Raw genomic sequence first — 27853 nt, 5'->3', positions numbered from 1 at the left:
AAGCTGCTCTGCAGAGTACTTATTTGTTTGATTAATTTTTGTTTTCTACAGAGGTTTGCTGAGAGCGAGACTTTAATCACAGTGTAGTCATTTAAGAATAAGTTATAGAATTATAGCTGAATAATATTCATTCAACAAGGACTCGAAAGACTAAATCCATCATTTAGATCCGGTGCCTCTGAATGCTTTTATCACTAAAATTTGCTAAATAATAATCTGATTTTTTTCCCCCCACATTGCAGGTGCTCGAAAGATTATTTCAGAAGGGATTTAACGTGGCAGCTTCATGCGGTGGTGGGGTGGATTCCTCTCAGTTCAGTGAATACGTGCTGTGTCGCGAAGACAGACGACCACAACCTACCCCAACAATCAGAATAAAACAGGAGCCCCTGGACTAGACCCTACCCGTACTCCTTTGTAACCGTAGAAGCGTTTAATAGTCCCTTATGTGAAACACTAAGGATTTGCAAAACAGTATTAGCAAACAGATTTTGACTTTATGTTGCCAATTAGTGGTATTCTGAAACTACCTGTCACATAGCCAGCCATGAAATGCATTTGAAAAACCAGTTGTCTGTTTTTCACGATGAAATTCCTGAGCATGCTCAGCGTACCAGGCCTGCTGGGAATGTACTTTGGGCTGAACAGCTGTGGTGGTGAAAAAGGCAAAGCTTCACAAACCCCTGACCCTAGATCGGACTTCTGCAGAAAGACCAGTTAACGCAATTTGAATAGATCAGCAGGAGAAACGGCTCTGTCAGCCTTTCCAACGATACCCCGATGCTGTGACGCGTGGAAGTGGGCACCTGGGCGAGGAAGATGGTACACTAAAAACTGCACTGAGTATCTTCCCTGACTGCCGCACCTCCTTCATATCAGGCGTGCTTTACACCTCCATACATTACATTACACTTCTGTGATTGTACTCACTCATGCTAGCAAATGGCTTATTTTTATACAACATTTCCAACTGAAATATCTCTCTCTGGACAGAATCCAGAACCAGAAAAGGACCAATTTATAGTCAACTGGTGCTCAGTACTAAAAAAACCCCCACAACAGGCGAAACAAAAAAGCGACAAAAAATTTGGCAAGGCCAGTTAAGGCAATATTTGCAAAAGTAGGGATCTGGAAGCACAAAATGAAATGCCATCCACCATCACACGAGGGTCACATACCTGACGTGGAGCTATAGTTCTCTTAAAGCCAGTCTTGTTTTGACTCAGAAACTGTTAAATCTTTTGCATCAGCCAAGAAGCGTGGTTCTGCCAAGCAAGCTCTGTCACCCCTTGTTACTTACTAACCATGTTACAAGCCCACATTTAGGAGGAAACATTAAGAATTTTGGACGAGCCTACTCTTTATGGGTCTGGAATTTTTGCAAAAAGATGTTAAAACCCTCTACTGCCATTGTCCGATGAAAGCAGTCCACCTTTGGTTTCGATTGTTTTCCCTGTTATTTTAAACTATGATTACAGTACCGATTCCGTAGCTGCCCTCCATCTGCACAGTTTTCTCTGTAACCGAGCCCGCTGTCTGCAGGGGGTTACTGCTCCCCCCGCATCGGCATCGACTCTGACTTGCAGGGCTTCCTAACTCAGGAGACGGCACCGTGCTTGCAGGTGCAAGGTTATAAATAGCATTCTGCTAAATCCTGTTTATTGCTGTTTAGCATGATTGGGTCCTCAATAACTAATTCATGTGTTAATCACAATTCAGTTTCGCCCACGTTAATTTATAGAATACTGTTGTAGATGCTGAATTTTAAAACTCTTTTTAGATGCATAAATACGGCCATATGGAACAAGGGACAGAGTACTAAGTGGTCAACGATTCTTTCATGCCAAACGATTACAATAGGGCAAAATAACAAAAATCGTGTTTAAGACTATTATTTTCAAAAGTGATGAGCTGTACTGACTATCCAAGGCACAACCTAGGCAGGGGTCTAATTTTTGGAAAAGGGCTGGATACCTGTCCGTGGAAAATCGGACCTCTGCAGGTGTTTTCTATCTTGGTTACCCAACTCGAAGATCTCTTCTGGAAATCTTAGCCGATACGTGTTGGCCTGCTAACTTAGCAGAACAGTTGAGCAAATCTGTCTACTTTAAAAGAGTTGTAAAGTTATTTTATTTTGTGGTTTTATACTTGTACAACATTCTAAAGTTGCTAGGCATTGCCATATTTGAATATATGGCACAACATTCACCTTTGTATGTAAGATATCTGTAGAATTGTATATTATACATTTAATATTGTAAAGAACTTAACGTATAATTGTCATGTATTTGTGTATGCACATTTCTTATACAGTACTTCATGCCATAAACATTTCTGTAAAGTAAATGATCAAAAATAAGCAAGTAGGGTGGAACACTCACTGTATCTCCCATGTTGTTTGAAAGAGGTGAGAATTTTTGATTGCGTCTCCTCTGGCCTTTATCCATTCAGCTTAATGTAGCCATGTCTTACAAAAAGGAAAAAAAAAAAAAAAAAAAAAAGTGGTTTATTTATTACTTTCAGACGTTGAGTTTACTTTCAGTTCAAAGTATCCTTAAATAATCTGTTCGGCTTCTTGATTTAGCCGACATACACTTCTGTCCTGCCCTCCCGCACCGGGAGAGCCCGCAGGAGCGCGGCTGAGCGCTCGTCGGTGGCGCACACTCTCCGTTCGTTACCTCTCAGCCAGGGGAGAAAGGCCAACACCTCACGTTTACATTTAATCACAGGGGCCCAGTTCTGCCACTGATACTCAGGTCTGCCGGGGCTGTCTGCAGGCGCCGAGTCCCCGCCGAGTGCTGAGCACGTCCAGCTCCCGCCGAAGGTGCAGGCAGGCGGCCCCCGCCACCTTGGAAGCAGGATGATGCTTTTAGATAGGCGTAGAACATTGCAAGTTATTTGTGGTTGGTTGGTTTGTTTTTCTTCAGTTTGGTGTTTACCGTATTTTTTTTTATAGCTCAATAAAGCAGCTCCAGTACTTAGGGCAGCTTGCTACAGTGGCATCGTAAAGGGTTCCAGGCTGCGCCAGCCAAGTTAAATGTGAACTTGAGATGGAAAGTTTGAGCCATGACATCACAACATTGACTGCAAAATAGCGCTAAGGCAAGGAAGACATGTGGAAACAATCACTTCGTTAGAAGAAATATGCCTTTTTTTAAAAAAAAAAAAGTTAAGCTAGGACATGTTCTTTTAGTTAGTAACTTCAGGTCACTTATTTAAAGTTTATTACAGTTTCATTTATATCTTTTTTACTTATTTCCCTATATTTTTAGGCAGCAATATCAGCAAAAGCTGATTTGAATTTTTACTTCTGGCCTTAAACCGTAGCAACATAACTTAATTAAGAACATTGCTCAGCATCGCTAATACAGGTTTTAAACTACCATAGAAACTCCAGCAAAGCTGTGGTGCGCAGCCAGCAAATGGTTTTGTTTTGCAGGCCAAAAAGTAAATGCAGCCCGGTTTTTCACCTAATTCGATTGAACAAAATTGTTCCGATTCGCTGTTGCTGAGCACTGAAACTGGCTTGAAGAACACGAGTTTTCACTAGCACTTTGTGTACAACCCTGTTACACCACTGTGCTCCCACGTCTCGGAAAGAAAGCGAAAGAGAATGTTATGTTGTGCTTGTTGGACTAATCGCTTTTGAGAAAGCAACTGTTGAGTGCATTCATTCACTGTATTAATTACATCGAGGTTTGTTGACAATTTTATTAGATGTTTGACAAGGGATAAGAATCAGCACAACAAAACATTGAAGTATTTGGTTTTAATATTTCTTTGTGGGTATTCTGTTAATATTTTAATGCAAAATGTTTCTGAACAGTGCTTAAGAACTACAAGACAATGTGAAATTCATGTTTGATAAATTAATACTGTATGTCACTCGATGTGTTACTTTAGTAAATTGTTTTATTTCTTTACAAAATAAGTACAAATAAGGGAGTATGTTTTCACACAAATTGGGGGTATTTACGAGTATGTACAGAAATCATCAAAATAACGTAATTCTAATAAACACAAGGCCTTTATAAACAATATGTACAAATTATCAATACATTTAAAACATAATTTTACACTTCCTGGCCTTAAATACCTTATGAATAATCTTTTGGCTAAATAGCAGCAGTATAAATTTTCTTCTGCTTTTCATAAACCTTAAAAAATAATTAAAACTTTTGTTTTTAAAACTATTGGACAAATAGTTCTATTTGTGCTTTCACTATGGTTTCCCATCAAAAAAAAAAAATATTGCCTCAAAAAAGTGGCAAGCATAACATAGTAAAAATTGAAAAGATAAATAAGCAAATGTCTCCCTTCCATGGTTACTGATAATACTGTTATGTCTGAAGTACAACTTGTGCCCACCTGCCTGCTCAATATTCCTATCCCCATGCCATTTAAAAGACTCACACTAAACTTCACTTGGCTTTAGTGCAGGCCTCTTAAATTCCAATTCAGCAAAGTGTTTAAAAAGCATTCATCCCACCTTTAAGTACTTAAAACTACTCATTATGCTTAAAGTCACACGCTTATTCATGAGCCTCTCTGGACTGGAGTCCTCGGGTCCAATCGTCCCAGGCAAAGGCATCGCCAGTCCCACGTGGCGCTGCCCTGCCAGCCCCACGGCACCGGGCTGCCGGGGGTCGCCCCTGCTCTTGGGATTCTCCAAGAGTGGAAGCGGCCCCAAAAAACTTAACAGTGACTTTAAAAATCCATATAGAATACTCTAAAATCTTTACTGAACAATACTCTCTTTTAAAACCACCATTAAACCATACTCTTTGCAATAAATAAATTAACATATTTTTTAGAAAATAAAATGCAACTTTGAATCATGTTACTAACCAGTTGCTACAAATGTGCAAAAGGTTGAAGAGCTTTAGAAAACAACTGGAAGCTAGTCAAGGTAACTAAGCTGGGACCCAAACACACAGATTTCATACACTTCGGATTTGGTTCAGCAATTGACTCAGGAAATGAGCTGTGCAGTAAAAGCAAAAATCCTAAATGTATAAAATCTGTGAGCGTGTGCAGTGGCTATTCTCTTCGCTGTGCAAAAAATTGCAATTACAACTCATCTAAAATAACAACAGGTATCGCCATGGCTAGTGAGTGGAAAGAGTGCTAGTAAAACTAAGAAGAAAACAAAACCAGCACCGTACGTGAACATACAGGTTGACACCACGGTTAGGTCCCAATCCTCCTTGCCGTGGGATGGTTTAGGTGAGCCATTGCCGCAGTCTTCCCATTTGCGTCACTTCAACGACAGCTACTTCAGCCTTACCTAAAATGGCCAAGTGGAGCAAGACTTTGATGTTGGTTGTATCTGTGGATTTAACATTTGAAAACCTTTTGCACATTTTTTTTTGTGTTTTTTATAGTATTTTTTTTTTTTTTTACATAAAGGGGATTTATTGCATGTGACAATTTTACAAAACAAAATTACTGGAACATTGACTTCTGAAAAAAATAGAAGGCACATTAAAATGACAGCTTTTCAATGCAAGTTGAGCTTCTGTATGGAGAAATCAGTACAATTCTTGGCTTTATTTAAGCAAAGCTCGATAGAGCAGGAGAGAATGGCTCATTTCTCTTTCCTGTTCCATGTAGAAGATGAAGTCCCTGAGGTTTACGCGAGTTATTTTCTGTCGTGCATACTGCCTGGATGAAGGGGTCCCCAAGCCAGCCTGGCTGCCACCAGACATACCGAGACCCTGCAAAGAAAACACAGCAAAGTCAAAAGTCCTGCAACAGTAAGGAGTTTCCTCGTACTCTCAGGTTTACAAGTACTAACTGCTGGATAATTTTAAGCCTCTTAAATGGATTATTATGAGCCTAATTCTGAAAGTATTACATGAGATTTTTTCCCCCTTTTTTTTTTTTCCCTCTGTTCTTCTGAGTCTCACCAAGTTAACCTGAGTAAAGGAACTCAAGTGAAAACGCATGTGAGGCCAGACCTTGTTCATTTACAACTCGAGACAAATATGTCTGACCAATTCTCCTGCTACGGTCATGTAAACCATTGACCTATTTGATCAGTTTAATTTCAGGAGCCTTTTAAGGACAATACTATGCAGCAGATAAAGCCATCTTTAGTGTATCAAACATGCACACCGTCCTACTCCAACAGCCTGGATCTAGGACTGGAGAAGGGTGAGTGGTGTATCAGGATGTTGCTACTACAATAACCTCGGCAGCTGCAAGTCCCACGGGGACCCGATTCTCTCCTCTGGAACTGCTGAAGAGAAAGGCTTTAGTGTGGGGAGGTACTGAACAATCTTGCTCAAGTACACAACCAATGCTCAGCCGAGAGATGGAAAATTACATAGGAAAATCACAAAGACTCGGACCACGCGATGATAAAGTCTTTAAATGGATTCAATGGTACTAAATTACTACATACCTCATCCTGGCTTTCTATATAGACAGAAAATTCACAACCCGGGCCCGAGAACACTGTGATCTGAATATTTAGAAATTGAAAGGATGTAATTACAGGGTCTCTGCAGTCTTGTTGAGTTTAAAACCGAAACCTGACACACACACACACACGTTTAACCCCTTTTTCATCCTTAGGAGACCATTGTTTTGATTAATTCCAATTGATTTCTGGCAAAATAAAATGTTCTAACTTAGAAAAATAGGTTCCAACCTCTAAAAAGATTTAAATTACCTTTCAAACCTCTAAGACATCTGGCAAAGCTGTCAATACTTTTAAAATCCCAAAATCACTTACAGTTGCTCTTAATAACCTACCTCTCGTTCCCCAGGAAATTCATATTGTAGGATCTTGATTCTAGCCATTAAAAATACAGTTAAGTGTAATTTTACTACTGAAAGTTCGTAGGAGAAACATAGATGGCTTATTGCAAGTAAGACATGGCAGTCTTCTCTGTTACTTTTCTCCCTGTGTAGCAGCAGTCAGACTCCTTGCAGAACTATACCATTCAAGTTACTTCTCCTATACCTGATCATTAAATTACATTAGTGGGGCAAATCCTATTCTCTTGTAACCGCAAACACAAAAGGCCTAATGTAGAGAAATGAATGTGGCTAAGCTTGCAGGCAAGAGAGGGAGAAGCCCACAACCTTTGAGCCACATGAGTAATTGATCTGAGGGATTCTGTTCCCCAGTACAGAGTAGTTTTTGTTAATAGATTAATTGATTCACCACCTAACCTCACTGCTCATAGGAAAAGCATGTGCTGCAGCTGCAAGGGTTGCTCATCCATGCTGAAGCCAGACACATCCCCAGTCCACAGTCCATTTATTTAGCAGTGCTCTGAATTCAGCCTTTACACAAAAACGCTTTGCATTCCTGAAAGCAGCAGCAGCGTTTAAACTCGTACTCTTTATCTTCTACAGGTCTGGAACTATACCCTACCTTAAGCTGCCTCTCACCTGCACTCTGCTCATGCACTCACTTTGCCACGGCTGCTGCCACTGTTTCCAGCTCTCCCAGAAACTATGTATATATATTTATTTTAAATCAAGCTGCCTCAAAAATATTTTTCTTGAATCTTCTCTGTTCCCCAAACATCTCTCCCCCTTGCCCCAAGTAAAACTTATTTCAGATTCATCTTAACTACAGCTCCTGAACAATGACAAATACACTTGTACAAAATGCGGCCACCTCAAACACATCTAAAAAATACTGTCCATAGCGTGCGGGACTAGAACCATCCTGCACTTCCTTACCAAATATTAACAGAAAAGCTACTTAAGTTTTTAAATTTTTCTTCACACAAAACCATTTCTTGAATCAGTTGAGGTACATTTACAGCAAATGACTGCTTTCTATTTGGACAAAGTAGCTGGAATTAAGATGTGGTAAGTCATATTCACTGCATTTATCACTTGAGATACTGAACCTTTACATAGGAAGAACATATACTTAATGCAACATCATAACATGGCATTAAGCTATGCACCTTCCTGATTGCACTTGTAAGCCCATCAGTTACCTGAAAATTCTGTAATTGTTTTACAAAGTGGAAAAAATTGTAACAATTATTTTAGAAAGTGCAGAAGTACATCTGTAAACCGACAGAACAGTAATTTATATCTGTCAATATGATCTCTAAATTGAAGACCATTTTTTTTGGTGCTGCATTGTACTCAAAATTATTCTGCAGATGCTACATAAAAAATATAGACTACTAAATGCCATGATTTTTTCATTACATACATGAGGCAAGCATAGTTAAAAATAACTGCCAAGAATAGTGGAATTGAAGAAAAATCTCAAGAAAAACTCAAGAAAAATCACATTTTTGATCAGCATAAGAGACTTTACGTTAACCCAAACAACGCCGGTGTTGTCTGTATCTATGGCAAGTAATAAGAGTTACAAAGATAAAAGCTCTAATAAAAAAATACATGGTTGTATATTGTTTACATCCTTTATTTCCTGGCCTGCCACACTGAAGCTATTACCAAATCACACCCACTCAGATACACATCAGTTCTAGCTTTTGTATCAGTGAACTTCTATTTATAATTTCAGATGTTCCAGACCAGAAAAAAAAAAGTAATTTATATACGAACCCTTTCTGCCTCTTCATTTTGAGACTGCTTACATACATGAGTTATAGTGACTTCTTACCCCTTCCATCCCATCCTCTCCTGCTCCCCACTGCCTCTCCTCCCTTGCTGCTTCAGTCCTGCTTTCTTGTAACACACCCAGGTGACTGCCTTGAACTCGGCAATTGCAAATCCAACAGGACAGCAAGGAAGCCAGCAGACAGCGTGATTTTGTGCTACACCTGTTCCTCGGGGGGCTACAGAGGGATGGGCTACAACGGGGCTTACCTGAGACACCCCCCTCCTCTAAGTGCTGCTGGGACTGAAGAGAAAAATCAATCCACAGAAAATCAAATGCAGGAATTTACAAAAACGCCATGGCGCTGTGCTCTCTGTTAACCTGTAATCCAAGACCCGCTGAAACAGTCAGAGTCCGTTTACTTTAATGGGCTTTAATGCGCTTCAGATACGCACAGCTGATGTATATATAGCTTACAGTATTTTAAATAAGTATTGAGCTGTCAAGCTCAATTCAACTGTTGGAAGCTACCTAGTTTGAAATTATGGCTCAAGAAGAAGAATCACAGTAATTGTTGGTTCCGTGTGCACATGTTGAAGCACTTCTGAACTCATGCCAGACGTGACAAGATCTGGGCCACCCATCTCAGCCTCTTTGCTATTTCCATGATGGCCCTCTATGAAGAAACTCATGCTGTTGGAAAAGGAGAATAAAAACGGTCCCAAATAAAATATTGACCAAAGACTTGGCAGATCACTACGTAAATATACCACAACCTGCCAAAGAAATACACTCTCACACTGACAGGGTAGAAATTAAAACAAATAGTCCTGTGCACAGAGAAGCCAACGAAGCCTCATTTCTGACAGATGTCTCACATTTCCCTGGTACTGCTTACCACAATAAACCCGGCTCCTCTACGGAGCATTCCTCACCTCCTACCTCCTCCAGAAGTACTCTCAGTCCGCTGTACCCCCCTCCCCCGTCACAACCTCCCCCCACCTCCCAAACCTGCACCTTCTTCAAAACAGTCTCAGAACTACTCCGTGGTCGGCTCTTCTCCCACCCTCACTTACCAGCCAGGCAAGTGCTGTCCCACGGGGTGGGTGTCCCACGGGGTGGGTGACCCACCAGGCTGCATGTGCTCATCAGCCACCCAGCAGACACATGGCCCTCAAGCCAAACCTGGGCTTGCCGAGCTCATCCTGCAGCCTTCTCCTTGCTGGCGAGACCAGCACGTCTCTCTTTCCTGTACCTAAGCCAACAGTTTCCGTGGAAGTTGTAGGGACTTAAAATCTTGAGCTCCTTCCTACCTCTGTACCCCCTTCTGCTGCCCGCCCCCCCCAGTCTGATCAGTATTTCCTGAAAGGTTTAAAAGCTACTGGAAAAGAGGGCTGAGACAGATACACCTCTTCTGAAATTTTCATGGACAAACTTCCTTACTGCTCAGAAAGTAAAAATGTCTTTATGCATTACATTACAATAATTACAGCAGCAGGTGTATGAAAATTAAACCTAGTAACTCTCAAAAGTGTACTGTGTTCCTTGCTCGAGATAGAAGTGCTTTCATGTAAGAAAGCACATGTAATACAAAATCTACACTTATTTTTATGATCATGATTTCTACCGTTGAACAATTACATCAATTTTTTTCACAAACCCATATACCTTCAGCTCTGAATTACAGAACCACGGAAATACAGTACGATATTCTTGTCAGGAAACACAAAGATAAGGGCAAATATAAGACTGCATTTAATATTTTATCCATCCTTCCTTCACCAGAAAACAATTCAGTCCTGACATCTCTCCTTTGAACATAGTCTTGATCTGCGGCTATTGCTTCTCTGTGACCCAGACAGACAAGGCAATAATGATAAAAGATCTTCTGGTTTTCTTCCCAGGCTACAAGGCACATCCTCGTGGCAGACTTTCACTTCAAGCCAAAGTCTGAAAGTAGGAATCATACAGTAACAATTCAAAGCCAAGCTATCTATGGAGTAAAAAAACCACCAGGAATTTCGTCTCTCCAACCTCTGTGCACTGAAGAGGAGTGGGAAGATAAGGTATATATTAGACTGCTCTTATGAATAGGAGGTTTTGGTTCATAAGAAATATTCAGGAGATACTGTGCAGCAATGATGTTTACTTGCATAAAGTAGATCTTCGGCTGAGAGGCACTTTGTACATGAAAAACAGGTATAGTATTATGTATGATTAGCTGTCCCACATAATTTAGGGTTTAATTCAGCACCTACTGAGGCTAATACTAATGATTTCACTGAATTAAATAAGAGCCAAAACATCCTTAAATCAGTATTCCCCCAAAGTACAGAAAAGTAATTAATAACTGTTTGTCAACACCTCAAAGATTAACAGTACTATATGAAATATAATTATATCCACAAAAGGATTGTGCATCTTCATATGCACAATACGGTGGCTTTACAAGTGTCTTTAGAACGATTCATCACCAAAAGCTATCATTTAGGCCTTCAGATCAGCAACATTTACGGGGAGGATTAGATACCATTATTTCTTTGGAAGCTAGTTATCTTCATTTGCAAACATTTTTATCCTGTACTATTTTAGCGCAACTGTTCCTACAGACTCCGTTTTGGCACGCGTTGGCTTGCTACACCCTCTTGGATGCAAATGCATCTCGTTTCCCCTGGGCACATAAACACACACCTCGCCCTGCAGACAAACATCAGAAAAACTGATTTGCACAAGTATTTACAAGTACTTCAAATACCAACACAATTGCAACATTTCAAAGACAGCATGCAGTAATTTTTATATTAAGAAATAATGAGAGGAAAGTAAATCATACTAAGACGTGGATACAGTGAAAATTTTTTCTTTAGATGGGATCACTTTAGTTTATAATTACATGATGTTATTTGAACCCAAAGAAATGGGCTGCCATTACAAGAAGAATGCTTTATATGTACCTGCCCTTTGCCTTTACAACGGTAAGCTAAGTCACATAGGCAAGCACTGTTGTAACTGAAAACCTGCTCTGTAAAACAGCATCACACCAAAAACTTCCAGCTGAGAGAACCTGGCATCTATTGCCAACCGGACCACCTATTCCTCTGTTCCTTCCTCTAAGAGAGTGTTCCCCCCACAAACTGAATGAGAGCAGGGGCAAAAAGCAGGCAACGTGGCATTTCAGTGAGAAACAATTTGGGAAGAAGTCTGCCCCGGTGGAAATAAATAATGCAAACAAAGTGTAAGGCAGCTACGGGCTATGACATTTACCTGCTCAAGGGAGATGGGTGTGCAATTCCCAATCCTCAACCGGTCATTTTGAGGAAGAAACCAGACTGCAACTAGTTCTAACTTTGTAATCAATTTCTCCATGTAGATCTCTGATAAATCACTGCGTTAGCACAGAAAGAAAAACCCAAGTTTTCTCCTGTACAGAAACGGCTCTGCATTCTGTGAAGACTTTTAACCTTTTTAAGATCCTTCAGTGTCCCTCACTCTTCGCTTGGTAGGTGATAAAAAAAGATGCCTTGTATTCTCTGCGATTTCTTGCAACACAGTCACGATTTTCTTAGTGGTGCAGGCTCCAGGTCTTCTCATTTCCTTTGTTCACGGACCTGCTCTTCACTGCAACTATAGATCTTGCCAACATCTTTATCCACAAACATCTCATACCTATCACAATTCACTGCCTTACTTGGACTTAAAAGCAATGACAATTTTACCTGATTAAGAACTCTAAGTTTGGGCTGCATTCTTGGCATGGTAATTATAAGTGGAATATTCTATTTATCCTGTTTCCATCATACACATATATTTTCATTTTGCTTGGAATGTTTCTCCTCCCATGCTTTCCAAATGTTTAATCAAGTGTTGATCCCTTTGAAATACTAATCCTGCCAAATTTTTTTATTGTTATTTTTCAGGCATTGTGGTGCTTTTACCTTCTCATCTTTCTCATCTTTCAATATTAGCATGGCGGGTGTGCGTGTGCGCCTGCCTTTCTTTTTTTTTTTTTTTTTTTTGAAAGGACTTGCCCATCTTACTCCAGCCCAGTCATGCTGTACATCTGTATATTGTTTCTCATTGGGAGTCAAGAAATGTCAAATCAACTTTGGGAGAAGCCCTACAGCTCAACTTGCAGTATTCACATTTTCCTTGAATTGTATTTGATTCCCATCTGAATTTTCTCTTGTGGTAATCCTTGATATTAGTTCAAAACCATCTCAGTTTTACATACTGGGTGGTCCTTTCTTTTCTAACTCGTATGATTGTGACTTCCATTTAATCAGAAACTTAAAATAATTAAAATATTCTTGACATTCATCAATCTCTAGACACATATAACTGTAAAATTTAATTGTTCAAATATCTAATTAAAATATACATAATTGCTGTGCAGTAAAGGTTGCTTTTTTGGTCTGTCTGTTAGTGAAGACGTGCTGAGCAGAACAACTGTAGGGGAGGGCAGGGTAACTGGGGGACTAAATTCATTCATAACTTGTTTTGATGAAGAAAAAATCAGCACAAACAAGTGCATCATGACATTTCACGTGCTAGCTACGTCTTACCTATTTAGGGTGAGACACAGATACTATACAGCTGTTTCACATATTGCCAGTCCTCCTGTGGGAGGGGGGGAAGAGAGGGAGACAGAGAGAAAAGTATCTAAATCTTGAACACAAAATCACTTTCTCAAGTCTTGAGAGCATGAATTGCCCTCATTCATCTCAACTGACTTTCCATTCTTAAGCTTAATTATGATGTATAACACCCAGACTTTAAAATAATTACGTTTGCAACTGTTGGCCACCCTGCGCACTCCCAGCAATTGTGCAAGTGCCAATCAAGTGACTTTATGCACCACTTGCCAAACAAAGGGCAAAAATAGGCACAGATCTACCAGCTCTTGGCACTCTTTATTCCCGTGCAAAAATTTGCTCACAGATTAGTTACTATCTATGAACAGTGGTATACACCTTTCCCTATAATTTCCAGAGGCTCCTCTGTGGATTGAGGGTAGTATACGGCCCTAATTCGTACACCCAGCTCATTAAATAAAACACAACAAAGCAGGCAATGAGGTTATCTCTGGATGGAGTGGCAATAAAATTAAGCCCTAAATGCTAATACCTTCAGCTTGCAGGATAAACACGTTGTCAGAACACAGTCCCATGTACAGCAAATAAGACGTTAACATCTGTAAATAAAACGTGGAAGACGGCTAACACTCTTTCCATTACTGTAAATATCATGGAATATAATTAAGGCCTGGCGCATCTCAGACATCGGGGAGAGATGACAGAGTTCAGCAGGGAGAAGTCACTGAATCATTTAGCCACTCATTTCTTGATTTCTTAACATTTCTGTTTCTTACATTTAAGTCTCCCTCTTGTTTGTTCAGAAAATATTTGAAAAACTTAATTCAGATTGGCACAAAGAACTCCTGGAAGAATGACTGCAAGAAGGAAACAAGGTGGGCTTTCTTTCCTGCAGTCATCAGTAAGCTTATAAAACCCCCCATTCAGTATGTTCTTTCATTTCCCTTCTACAGTACGAAGACAGACCCTTACGCATCATGGTCACCATGTGCTGTTTATCTTCCCCAGGTCCTTTATTTCAGATGTGAAAGCTCTGCTCTTAGTCGTCCCTAACTTCTCGTCTCTAACTTCTCATCTTTACTATCCTGGGAAGTCTGGATATGACTCAGACTACCTTAAGAAAAGAAGAATTAACAAGTAAATATCCCAACTATCACCACTTTTCCTTTATTAGAAAAACCCACTATATATATACTTATTATTTAAAATAAACTAAAAATCAGATAGCCAAAATAGAATGTTCTGTTATGAACAACCCTAATTAAAACTGATATTAAAATATATAACAGGGAATAAGTTTAAGACACACAAAATCACCTAATACCATAAAACATGTGTGCATATTGAACAGCTATTACTAACAGGTCCCGACAGTTGACAACAATCGATGTATCAACAGACAACTTTCTCCTATCTATTGACTCCCAAAATAAAATAAACGTGAACATTATATAAAAAAAAGAGGGTTGCAACTACAGAAGACAAACCCTTCTCAAAGTACTAGCCAAAAACAGCGGCTCGTGATGGGATTTTTTTTTTGGCAAAGTTAAACAAAAGGCAGTGGGGTGTAATATATTCACCGTCTCTGGAAGGGAGCTGGCACAACCCATCATCAGCAACGTGAGAACTCGAACAGATGACGGAAGAGGGCAACCGAGCAGACATACGCCAACGTACACACGCACACGCATGGAAAGGGATTACTAAATTAATTAGAGAGGCAAGTGAAAAAACAACATGGAATTCAGAATGCGCTCAATAGTATGGAATGATGCTACTGGCCTATTTTTACCATTGGCAATAGGAGAGGAGGAACAGTTAGCTCTAGTAGGAGCAAGTGCATTATGATACAACACAACATGAGCATTATAAAATGCGAGATGAATCTCAAGCCCAGAGGCTCTTTAGCACCACTCCAAATCACAACTCCCTGCCTTCATTTTTCTTCTTTGCTACCATTCCACTTCTTCTCCCAGTACTTCTGACTTTATTAACCCTTTTTTCTCTTTCTTGCCTTTTACCTTCCTATTTTCATGGTGTCACATCATATTCTTTAAAAAGTGTCTGAGTAATAACAGCAGAGATTATGGATCAGAAGTCAGGTTTTCTGAGGTACTCTAACCCAGGGAAGCTCCAGTTCCTTCCAGTAAGAAATTTATCACTTCCCTGGCACCTTAATAAGACAGCGTGCTCTTCTGAAAATCTGGCCCCTGATTAAAAGTTGCAAAAATCATAAATCAAATCGTAACCTGTTTTTAATGGTCTGAATTCAAGTGCTGTGAATTTGTTTTTTCTTTAAATACTTTCCCCAGAAATTCAAGTATAACAAGCCTGAAACAGACTTCCTGAAATACAAGCTTCATTTTAGCTTTTTGGGAATTGGAAAAGATACAGTTGCATGCTATTCCTAATTTTTTGTACCCCTTTCCACAACAGTGAGCTCTGTTGTGCAGCTTAACTAATTATGGCTTTGTCATTAACCTGGCCTGAAATTATGAAATCAGTTTTTCAAGAGCTTTTTTGCTCTTTCTAAAAACCTGAATTAGGATCACTGATCTTTCCACACAGTACATACAATGTGCTACCTGGACGTGTGCGGCAGTAACATATGGTACAGTAGGTTATAACTATTTTACCATCTGTTCTATCTGAACTCTAACCTTGATCATCCATATCAGCTTTTCCCACTAACTGCCACAGTTCTTAGATCTTGGCTTCCACTTACCCTTTTAAAATTAAATTGCAGCAAAACGCACAGCCAGATTATATGCTGCTCTTCAGAAGCCTTCCCTGCTCCCCAGGTGAACAAAATAATTCTTTCAAAACTACAGGGTTTTGTTTTGGTTTGGTTTCTTCCAGTCAGTAAGACAAATCAGCAACTAGAACATTCTGTATTCTAAAAATATTGCTCAAGATGATCCTGCCGTATTCTTTACATACTACACTCTTATTTAGAAAAGTGCATCACCTTCAGCGGGAACTACATTGGACTCAACGCCTTCCAAGAGCAAACTTCAGGTTTTTAGCAATGCTCCCCACAGTGCCCGACTCCGTCTCTGTCTAACCGACTCACACTATGAAGCAGGCTGGGTCTAATGTGTTTTTTGCATAAAAAGCAACATTATTATGGACAATTTACCATCTTGCTACTCTGCATACCCATAAAAACTAAACAGCATCATATTAAAAAAATAAAATGTTAATTCTATGGCAATAAACATCAGTTCTCCCCAAAGTTTGGAAAAATGGACAGATACTGTAAATCAAGAGACGGTATTTGAAACTTCTACTATTATTGGGGTTTTTGTTTTGTTTGGGTTGGATTTTTTAGTGTGGGGTGGTTTTTTTTTTGGTTTGCTTTTTTTTTTAAAGACTTGCATCCCATGTCATCAAGTTCTATTTCATATAGAAGTTGGAGTTTGAAAGTCTAAGCTTTGATTCAAGGGATTGCCAGAACAGCTCATCTGGTGGACTGCTTTCAAATTTAGTCTGCCTTGTTTACAAAAACTCAAATAGCTACACAGTAATTAAAATTCATGAAAGACCGTGGCTTTGGCGTAATTTATACATACCCATACAAAACTACTACATACACACAGACATATGGAAAACATAAATATATATTTAATAAATACTAATGATAGCCACAAGAACATATGCACCTCTAGTTTTTATTATATGTAAATAAAACATTAGCACTTGACAGTACTAGTTCTTATGGATGATGATCACCAATTACTGTTTTACAATATCTAGAGTTAACTCAAAATATTAAATCATAACAGCTCAGTAAACTTCTCTGACTCATTATCAACTGAACCAGACCGTAATGCCTACACAATGAAAACTACATTTATAACAGAATACCTTTGTAAAATGATTCAACTTTTGAAATTACGATAATCCCTTCTCATTAAAAGTATTGATATCTTCTCCGTTTTGAAATACTGTATCATTTCTACAAACACTGTTTCCCTTCTGATTTCTGTTTAGTATCTGAGCAAAAGGGGAATTCGATTTTTTGAATGTGTGAAGAAATCAGTTCATGAGATATAATTTTGCTTTTTCACACATGAGTAGTTTAAATATGTTATTCAATGTTCTCTAGAGGCACAAACATAAGGCATGTAGGTTAGAGAAGACAAAACTACTTACTAGTCTGCTACCTCAAATGTCTTTCAAAATATGCAACTGAAGGATATAATGGAAATTATTGTTTAATTAAAGAATACTGAATTTAGTTGTAATCAGGGTCCTATTACACAAAGAGCACACAGTGACCATATAAATATACAGAGGTCCTGAATATACATATATAATGCCATACATGTTTTCCTATCACACAAAAGCATTATATATATTATAGCTCTAGATGGGGGAAGACAGAAGTACTTGTTTTCTTTTGGACTTTATGCTAAAAGAACCTCTTCCTTCCCTATACAATGCAAGAGAAATAAAAGCTTTAATGGGTAACAAGTAGAGTTTACACTTTGCCTTTCCTCTCCAAAATATGACATTAGCTCCGCCTCCCCTCCCAATTCTCTTTTGCATTCAAATATTTCCACCTCTGCATAAAAATGACTTTTATCATGCAGTTTTGCAGACTTTCCTAGGCTGGCACCCCAGGAGCATAATCCTGATTCACAAAACAAAAACATCTAATTACCCCAGCTGCATAATTCATTGGCCCATAAATAAAAGTTGGCCAACCCATGATCTTATCTGGCAGACTCTAGGGAGCAAGGGTGGGAATCTCGCTTTGGGAGAAACACTGGTCAGGGCTGGCGGCAGCCGCTGGGCTTTGCAACAGGAGGTCGAGCGCTCCCCTTGGGTGCCTTGGTCCTGCCAGGGAGAACAAGGGCAAAGGAGAGGGTGCCATCCTGCAGCCTGGAACTTGTACACTTGCAGGCAGTTAGTCCTGTCTTTAGTTGCTCACTCTGCTTGCAGGTGAATCACTTAACGAGAGGTTTCTATCTGAGCTGTGATCCTCCACAGCCTAGCACGCTGCCATGAGCCACGCGCACTTTGTGATTAGCTGAACTGCAGTAGTAATGAGCAAGAGAAAATGCTTGAATTTGCAATACTGTGAGTAAGTATACACTACAGGTTTGCTTCAGTGGTACTGAGAGGCAAGACTGTAATTTGAAAACCAGACATTGCTCAGATGACAAAAATGAAACGCACTTATCGAGTATTCCTTACTTTGCATCTATTTTTCCTATAATGCTGATGAAAAGCTCTGTACATTTGCACTATTCTGGCAAGCTTTCCAACAGCAACAGATACCTTTTAGATACTGTCTATGGAGAATTTCTGCAGGTCCTTTTATTATTACTTATTTAATTTACCAGAGTTGCTCTTAAGTTCCATCTAGCCTTTGAAAAACAGCGTCCTGTTTGTTTTCATGATCAAGTAGCTGCAATTCACTAAATTACAAAGCAAGACAAGACCTGGGCCACTCTTGGTGCCAGCTAGCAAAACACTGTATGGTGGGTCTCACATGAATTCCAAATGGAAAGAAATTATTTTTTAAAAGAACTATGAATTGGGTTCTAACGTGTAATGTTTTGCCACATAATAAAGACTAAGCTGCAAAACATTTCAATTCTCGACAATGTTTTCATTCTGCGTTATAACAAACATGAGTGGCAGACTTGTCAACCCAGTGGCGGAGGCACCATTCATCTTTCATCTCCCAGATCTGGGCTGCAATAGACTCACTTTCTCAATAGAAATGTCATCTTGGAGCCAAGAAACCTTCTTGACAAATACGTTTTTGAAACGGATGTATTTTTGCTAAACATTTTATCTTTGACAAAAATATTTTTTGACAGAGAAAGCTGCATCGCAAATTTTTTCCACCAGGTCTAATAACAAGAAGTTAGACTTTTAGGGCCTAAGTGGGGAAAGTTGTTCAGACTAGAACGCCTTGCTGACTGAGATGAGGTCTCCCTGGCTACAGCCCTGACTACTGCTGTAACTACAGTAATGGAAATATATGTCCATTAGCCATTGCGCTGTCTTGATTTATCTGTGTTTACCCTAAACCACTAAGCTACAGGTCCCCCCTCACTGTGGCATTCAGAGCAAAGCTACGAATGGGACCTAACCCTGCCTCATCCTCCTCGGCTGGTCTTCACAGCTATGTCTGAATGACTACTTCATGTACTTAAGTAGTAATTAACAACAGAAATGTTTAGAATAAACGAGTAAGGACAGGGCATTGGAAAAAGAGTTAACAGATGTCCTTAACATTGCTGCTGGCCTAATAACATTGCTGCAGTAATTTATTTGATGTGGAGTTTATTTAGCTGCTGCAAACATATAAGGGTTATAATAATCATAAGCAGGTTGCATTAAGCACAATACATCTTGGATGTGTAACATAGTGTTAAAAATAATCCCAGAAACAGTATGCCTTAAAGATATTATATGTGCAATATCTTCCACAATCTGATTGTGAAAAGCTAGCCAGAAAGCATCTTTCAGACTTAAAGAATGATTTTAAAAAAATAGAAGCCAAGACTTCCTTCACAGATAATTTTGCCTGTATTTTGGGATAGCAAACATCCAATTCAAACATCAAATCCTGGCATACTTCAGTAAGCTATCAGCACAGCAGTGCTGCCTTTTTTCCTTTGAAAAATGAAAGAATTAAATTCAAAACAAACAACTTCAATTTAACACCAAACTACAGGATAACCAATCTTAAAAATGTCAAATTGTAATGGATCTTAATACCCATATAAAACACAAAAATAGTGGCATTGTTCCTTGGTAATGCATAGCAACCTTACAGAATTTCAGTGAAGGAGAAAGAAGGGAAAAACACCTTATTACTTCTAACTCCTGCGAGCCATTTTGGTCTCCAAAGGTTTTAGACTGCCTCAGGCCATGTGTCTGCAGTGTTTCGGGAAATGACTTGCCTTCGCACGAACACTGCTATGTTCTGCAGCACTGCTGCCCCCCAGCATCCCCGCTCAATTTCTATTTAACTCTTCCTTACCTGTATCAGCCTTTCCCCCCCTATTTTGCAGCAAGATTTTTGAAAGCTTTTGCTTAAAAAAACCCCAAACCAAACACGCCACAGAAACACAAACCAAAAACCCCTCTGCTTTTTCTGACAAGATTTCTCAGAAACAAACAGGGCCAGAATTTATCTCTATAAATCTTGGAGAGAAAAGGAAATCCATGTTAAACTAAAATATTTGGAAACAAAACTAGTTTAGCTAGCAATCGTCATGGAGCTTTGAAGTTTGATATTGCTTAAGCGCTTGTCTGTTTTACCTCTGTTAACAAAGAATAGTTAGAAAATAAAAAATCATCAACATCCCCATAGACAACAATGGCATGACTAAAATTCTTCACCTATCGCTGTATTTAGATTTTTAATTACACTCCCAGCACCACATTACAGGCTACAATTAAGTCCCTGGATAAGGCCTCATAACTACTAACCAATTTGTCTTAGCAGCAGTGTATTAAAAGTAATAGGAAATAACCCATCTAATATATTGGGAAAGAGAAAGATTTAATCCTCCATAAATTTTTTTTAAACTCACTTAGCAGAGATGTTTTGTGTTTCCCTCTATTTTCTGTAAAGATTCAAGGCTATGCACTGCGAGCTATTTTGCTTGATAGCTTTTTTAAAAACCTCTAGAAAATTCGTAGCCAAGGTCACTGCTGATTGACTCAAAATATGACAGTGAGGCTACTAAAATATTCTGTTCATCTCAGAGGTTGAGTAAGCAGCTCTAACTAAGAGGAAAATCAATATAATACTTCACAGTGAGGAAGAAAATGGAAAATAGTTTAGCAGTTAAGTGGTTAATGCAATTCCTAAGTGTTCAGCAATCATTGCAATTTAGTGCCATTTCGATTATTACACAATAAACAGACCATGTTGTCTGGAAGCAAATTTTTATGAGTATAGCTGAAGGGGTTGCAACTTATTTAGCTGCTGAAACTCTAAGGGAAAGAACATTTCTGAATGCTAACACTACAGATCAGAAATATACAGGTACACTAGAAAGGTTATTTTTAGGTCACTACTATGGTAACTAACCACACTGACCTTTAAAATTAGTATGCAGTTCAAGAAAAATGAAGTTCAGTAAAATCCTCTAAACAGGATAATTTTAATAAACAATATTGCACATTCTTAGAGCAGAATGTTGTCACTTTTTTACAGCTATTAATTTTACTTTTGTATCACAGCACCATAATGTAACATATAAGGGCATCACGATGCAGAACTGACTAGGAAAAAACATGTAAACAGCCAGAAAACTGATTAAACTATCATTAATTTATGCTTAAAGAATTTTTAAAAGATTAGGAACTGCTATATTTATTTTCACAGAACAAAATAAAACTGCTAGCTAGAGAAGAGCAATTTTTCATATCACATGAATTCATGGAAACATTCATAGTAGGTTTAGTTAAAACCATCTTTCTTTGTCTCATTTTGTTGAAATACAGAACTTTAAGTGAATTTCAAAAGCAAACCCAGTTCGACAATTTATAAATTCGAAGACAAACAGGCCAAAGTTATGTTCAGGGCAGATGAATAGCATGAGATTGAGTGTATGGTTGATGGCAGCAGGGACTCAATGAAGAAAACAGTATTTTGACCAAAAGTACCATTTGAATCCGATGTACTAACGTTTACTTAGACAAAATTTCAGTTAGAATCATGGTTTTAATAAATAATATATTATGTGTCAGTCCATTAGGTAAGAAATGGAAATTTTGGCTGGTCATAAAGGTGTGCTGGCTATTCAACAAAACCACCGTTACAAAGAACATATTAACAAGTAGTATGCTGCAACTTGGAAAGATCTGATTTACCCCGTCAATTTACAGTCATCAAACACAGAACACAACCGTTCTGATTTCATTAAGATTAGTCTCAGCCATGTTTGAGACTTAGCCATGTCTGAGCCATGTTTTGCGACGCTACATCAAACGGCTGACGGTAAACGAGATGCATAGTTAGAAAATATTATATGTATACCCTTCCATATTCCACATATGTCTGTATTCGTGCATATATAGGGAGATACACGCACAAGCATTTTAGTCTGGGTTATACTGTATACCTTATTCAAATTGTGGCTCTTCCAGAAGAATAAAAAAATAATTTTGGAAAGGGAAAATTATTATCTGCATTTTTTTCTAGGCTCAACGTGCTTTTGAATAACATTATTCTTGAAGTGACTTTTAAATGCCTGGATCACAATTTCTGTGAAAAGGGGGGAAAAAAATCTCTACAGCTAGTGGGAGTCTGGGTCACCAGTACAGTTTTCCTGTGTTCCTTGAATACCGCATATACCCACACCTCTTTGTAAGTCGCAGGCAGGATAGATGGGGGGTGGTCAATTAGTAACTCTATCCACCTTTAAGCCCCATCTGAAGATGAGCTCTCTTGCAATATATGCTGTATGAAGCCACAGCAAGGGACAGGCACAGTTAGCAATCTCACAAAACCCCCTGCAACACAAACAACAACAACAAAAGAGAAGAATAGATGATAAGCTGTACTAATATCCTCGTTTTACAACCAGGGATCTCAGTGCAGCTATCGGAGCGACCGAGCTGGTCCACTTCCCGGGACCACCCAGGAAGCGACAAATCATGGCAAGGGGATCCAAACCTCTGCGGAGGACTCTAAACACAGATAGGAAAACTAATCTTACACACGCTGGGTTGAATATTAATATAAATGTTTTCCAGGTTAAAAATTCAAATGAGAAAGCACAGACATACACATCTAATCTGTCCATGTTTAAAACGGGGCACCCAGGGCAAGCTGATTTCTCTCCACTGGTGCTAATGGAGCTACACTAGCAGACATACCCTTTTCTTTTTTCCTATCTAATTCATACTTATGATAGCTTTTCCTATTTTAAAAAAAAAAAAAAAAAAAAAAAAAAGGCAGTTTATAAAGAGGTAGTGACATGGCAACAGGGTCTTGTTTCCAAAAATGTAAAGCAAAATCTTAAACTTTTCTGAAAATATAAGGCCTACTGGTTGGCCTTCCCCACCTTTCCATGGGTTAATTTTGCTGATAGCGAATAATCAAATTTGTCACTTTTTGAAAGCCAACCAAGACTCCGAGCATTCTTCTTGACATCTTTTCAGCCAAGATTGCTTATAGCTGTTGGCCACTGAATGAGCTTATTTAAGGAATGGAAGGTTGTAAGTGTGTCAGCCAGATGAGAACGCTGAACAAGAAGGGAACATGGTAACACAACAGGTAGACTGCCCATATGGAAAACTTTTTCCCAAAATTAAGTCTCTCATCAGCAAAGACATTTGTTCTGTTGGTACTGCATGTTACAATCTCCACATTTATGTTAAAATACACCCACCTGACACGTTATTTTTCATTTTGCTACTTGACCGGTATTTACACAAACAAAACCTAATTTCAATTTAAACAAAACAAAAGCTCATGTAAGTAGTCATTCGGAAATAAGGTTCCACCAATATTACATTTTCCAGCCTGACAAAATAAGAGAAATATAAAGCAGGAATAATTACTGTCTGACACTAGGAAAATGATGGTGGTTAACTACACAGATTTAGCTTTAAAATACAATTTCACTGCAATATCATGGCCACATACAAGTATTCAGTTTTAAAAAGAAACTGCTAATTCAAAGGAGACAGTGGAAGGGAGTGTTGTGCGTATAAATATATATTCTTTTCATCTATTTAGTGTGCAAATGTATTTTAAATAAAATAAAATGACAGGCAGGTCTAAAGACTAAATACGAAAATACAAGAATGTCAAATGAACAAACTTTTTACTCTGCAGTTTTTATTTTATTATTAGATGCTATTCCTAACTTGTTAAAATTGATCAAATAGAAAGCTGTGAATAGAGAAAAAATTAAGCCAACTAGAAAAGTGTGACTTGGATTTAATATTTTATAATTGCCAAGGGACATACTGAGATCAATGAATTTTTGCCCGAGATGAACGTCAGAAAGAGATGTACTTCAGTCTTTTAGGGAACATTGGTCTATTTAATTCTTGTGTCTGATGCATGTGAAATATGCCTGTCTTGGCCTTCTTTCTTGCCTTAAGGCCATGCTGGAGGCAGACATTACCACTTTTAATAGGCCGCCATCTGAGGAATGGCAAGGGATCCAATAACCCATCGACTCTAATGGATTTGCCTGTTTATTCACTTACACCTTTTTTTGCAGCTAATTTTAGTTTTGCATGCTGAGTTGTTTCACTTTAAATTAAATGAATAGAAACAAAGGGGGAAAGACTGTGCAGCTAATAAACCATGATTATTTTCGAACTTCTTCGCAACAGGATCCTCCATATACCAAGGTATATCACTTGAGAACAGATTCACTGCTGCGTTTTTCCACTTGTTGTCAAAATTAACAAAGCTTCTTTTATATTTAGTGAGACAAAAAGTAGGTTATTATAAACTCTTGCTTTTAATGTACTAATGATTTGCAGCAGTATAAAGCACCCAGCTTCAGATCATTATGAGGGTTGTGAGCATCTTCAAAGAATAATATAGGCAAAGTTAATGATTGTACAGCATTATCACCAACAAAAATAGTATACAGTTTAATCCAGCCCTTCATGTATACTTTGAAGATCATATGTAATACGTAATGCGTTACTTATAAACCAAATGGAGTCCCTCCAGATACAGAGAAACTCTGAGTAATAAAAATTTTGACTACATTTGATCCTTAGGAAAAATATACATTACAGGCTAAAACTTATTAGGGGATATAATCTCTATATTTGGATTGCATTAATATTTTGATCCTCTACAGAAAAGTTCTTCCTCCCTTTCCTTGGGAGACAGCCTCTTGCATCTCACCCTCCACAACCTGTGGGTCCTCTGCAAAAGCTACTGTCCGGCAACCTCTTTTTCCAGACCCATCACTTCAGTTGCTTTGCTTTTCTCAGAAAGGCTGAAAGAAACTTACTCAGGGGCCATCACTGCAAGTCTCAGCTTCAAAACAGTCAGTTCCGAAGAGGCCTTTTCTCAAAGTCTGGCTGAATCTCACCATTCTCAGTGCTCCCTAGTCTCCATCAGTTAAGAGAGAGCAGACAAGGGCCAGGTGTCACCTGCTGATGAGGGGTCATTCACTGAAGCTCTGCAGGAGCCTTTGTGTCCCTACCCTGGGGGAATGCATCCCTTCTGGGTACACCAACAGCCTTCTGACAATTGCCTGCCCTGAGGAAATCACTGTCAGCTTTCTGGCAGCAAGTAATCAAATCCAGTCAGGAATCACCTTTTTTTAAAGGCATAAAAAAAATACGGCTTATACTTCCAGAAAGAACAGACCAGTCTCAGTCCCCGAGGTAACCAAAATACAGCACCTCCGGGGTCATCACAGAAAAAACAACTGCTGAACTGGGTCAATCCCCGGAGACTCCTACTTCACTGGTGTAAAAAACTTTTTCTTTTCTATAATAACATCTAATAAAATACAGCAGCATTTGCTCATTTGTTCCTTCTTCATGACAGAAATCTAAATGTGTGATGTCTACAGAAGACGGTAGTGTGCTGTAAGGTTTGCAGACCGAATTGCAGGAGTATGGCTATGAAAAACTAACATTAAGAGCCAAAACCTTGAGTACCAAAACTGCACCGCTCCCTGCTGCAGCTGCCAGGGAGAGTGGAGATGCATGCGGAGATGCAGTAAGTTGCCTGCAGTTAGAAGCAGGCTTGAACACCCCTTCATTTAGAATAGCATCTTTTGTTAGGAAGCTTCTACCCCTGTAAAACAGTGTCTGTAGCACTCAATAGCCGTAAAATAATGTTAAAACTCTCTTTGGAGAAACATAGATTAGAACAAAAAAGAGCCTGTACCATTTAGAAGGGTCCACAGTGATACCAGTGATGCCAATTACTAATACAGAAGGCAAGTGAAGCAGCTATAAGCAAGCAGGTTTTTTTCTCTAGCTGGTTATGTTTTCGTTTAAGGGATCGCATTATGAATCTGGCATCTCTTTATTTTTGCCACAAAGACTTCACCTCCTTTTAAACCATTTGCTGATCTCTTGCAGATTCTTTAATAACGTGGTGTGACACGGAATCAGCTCAGAGGCTTTACCAGGGCTTTTGGGCTGGATTTGGGGCTGGGTTTTTTGTCACTCACTGGTTTACAAGACATAGAAATATGTATTTCAAAGGATGATCCACCCATTATGAAAATTAGCATCTTGGCTTTTGCATTCATTTCATTGTTAGTGAATCTCCTTTCTCTCAGAATTGAGACTGCAGTAGGAGACCTTTTTTTCTGCCACAAAACTATGATCGGTATACCCTTAAATATATAGTAAGAATTAAAATAAGGCTCCTCAAATAATTTCAAACAGATCTACATATCTAAAGCATAAATCTGTTTCTGAGACAAATATTTTGGGGTAGTTACAAATCCAGCTTTCCTTTAAAAAAGGGTATACTCAGGCATATTATTTAAATGTTTCTAAAACACCCAAACTAATAGAACATTTTACAAGTGCACAAATTAAAATAATCTGTCTGCTTTAACTACATTTAAGTGAATCTGCAAAACAGGAGAAGTTTCACAGCAACAGAATAATTTTTTTTCCTCAAATCGTATTTGTGGACCTGGATACTAACTCCCAGACACACTGTGGAAAGAAAAATGGGAACAACAGACTGAAGTTGGGATTGATTTACTTCATTAGCTGGGATTACAAGTTTAACTTACAAACCAGAGGTCAAAATTTCTCATTAACAAGGGGGCCATGAATTGCTGCAGGGCTTGGTTCAAGAGGAGACCACTCTTATTACTAACTACACATTTCAATCTGTCTTTGATGTTCTCCTTCTACCCTCCTCCCTTTTATTTTTTGGCAGAGGAGTTGATTTTAATTGTAGCTATACAACACAGCTCAGTTTGCCTGAGAGCCAGCCTCCACATCTGCAGTGAGTGCAGTTCTAGTGATATTGGGTGCAGTCCATAGCTTAGGGCTAATTTTAATGGCTCCCCTTTTCATACAAGGCTCAGATTGTTTTCCACGTGATTCCTGTTAATTTAGCTGCAGGAAAGGGCATCAGTTTTCCTTGCGAGTTTCTGATCCATACTTCTAAACTAGGTGAAATGTATTAAAGAAGCGAAATGATCACAAAATGAGAGATTCAATTTTCTACCACCTCCTTAAACTGATAAAGCAAGTAATCCCACTATTTTAATACCCAAAATAGAAATACAAGATATAAAGGGTATTTTTCTTATGTCTGTATTGTGATAAGCCTTTAATTTGTGAAATGTTGTAAAGAAGCTCTTGAAATCTCAGTGCTAAGGGTTAAAAAAGGAATGCTTACACGTCTGTATATATTGCACATTTTCAAAATCTATAGATCCAAACTAAGATTTCACACTGCATTTCTCAAAACAAGTAAGAGTTGTGTGCATTACGGCAGCAGATGGTGTAGTACACCATCAAATAATAAAATGTTTAATGCATATTTTCTATTTTTGATGAACAGAACTAACATAACTGTACACAGTTAAAGGTAGAGTATTCAAACAGCTGAAAAGTGCTCATTCTACAGGACCTACTACAGTTTTCTAAGGAAAAAATGCCACTGATGCTGGCTAAACAGCTGAAATTTTCATATATTACATATAGTTAAAATCATAATCAAATTTGCCTCAGCAATCAAAGTTATATTCTATACAATTGTAACTAGCTT

At 38.6% G+C, this 27853-nt stretch overlaps 2 protein-coding genes across 5 annotated transcripts in view; one reads left to right on the top strand and one right to left on the bottom strand.

Moving 5' to 3' along the window:
* KCTD15 (potassium channel tetramerization domain containing 15) overlaps nt 1-3890 on the top strand; it is a 46169-nt gene extending 42279 nt beyond the window's left edge. For all 3 annotated transcript variants that reach the window (XM_027784228.2, XM_055819038.1, XM_027784232.2), the window contains one exon: nt 243-3890. In XM_027784228.2, coding sequence (XP_027640029.1) covers nt 243-398 — 156 coding nt within the window. In that variant the 3' untranslated portion in view covers nt 399-3890. The remainder of the gene's footprint in view (nt 1-242) is intronic.
* Nucleotides 3891-3894: 4 nt separating this feature from the next.
* The window catches only part of LOC106112416 (transcription initiation factor TFIID subunit 4-like), a 146401-nt gene continuing 122442 nt past the window's right edge, over nt 3895-27853 (bottom strand). For both annotated transcript variants that reach the window (XM_055819037.1, XM_055819036.1), the window contains exon 15: nt 3895-5717. In XM_055819037.1, coding sequence (XP_055675012.1) covers nt 5550-5717 — 168 coding nt within the window. In that variant the 3' untranslated portion in view covers nt 3895-5549. The remainder of the gene's footprint in view (nt 5718-27853) is intronic.

Source organism: Falco peregrinus, chromosome 14 (genome assembly GCF_023634155.1).
Source record: "Falco peregrinus isolate bFalPer1 chromosome 14, bFalPer1.pri, whole genome shotgun sequence".
Taxonomy (NCBI): domain Eukaryota; kingdom Metazoa; phylum Chordata; class Aves; order Falconiformes; family Falconidae; genus Falco; species Falco peregrinus.
Note: the sequence above shows the minus strand (reverse complement) of the source record. Positions and strands in the feature narration are given on the sequence as shown.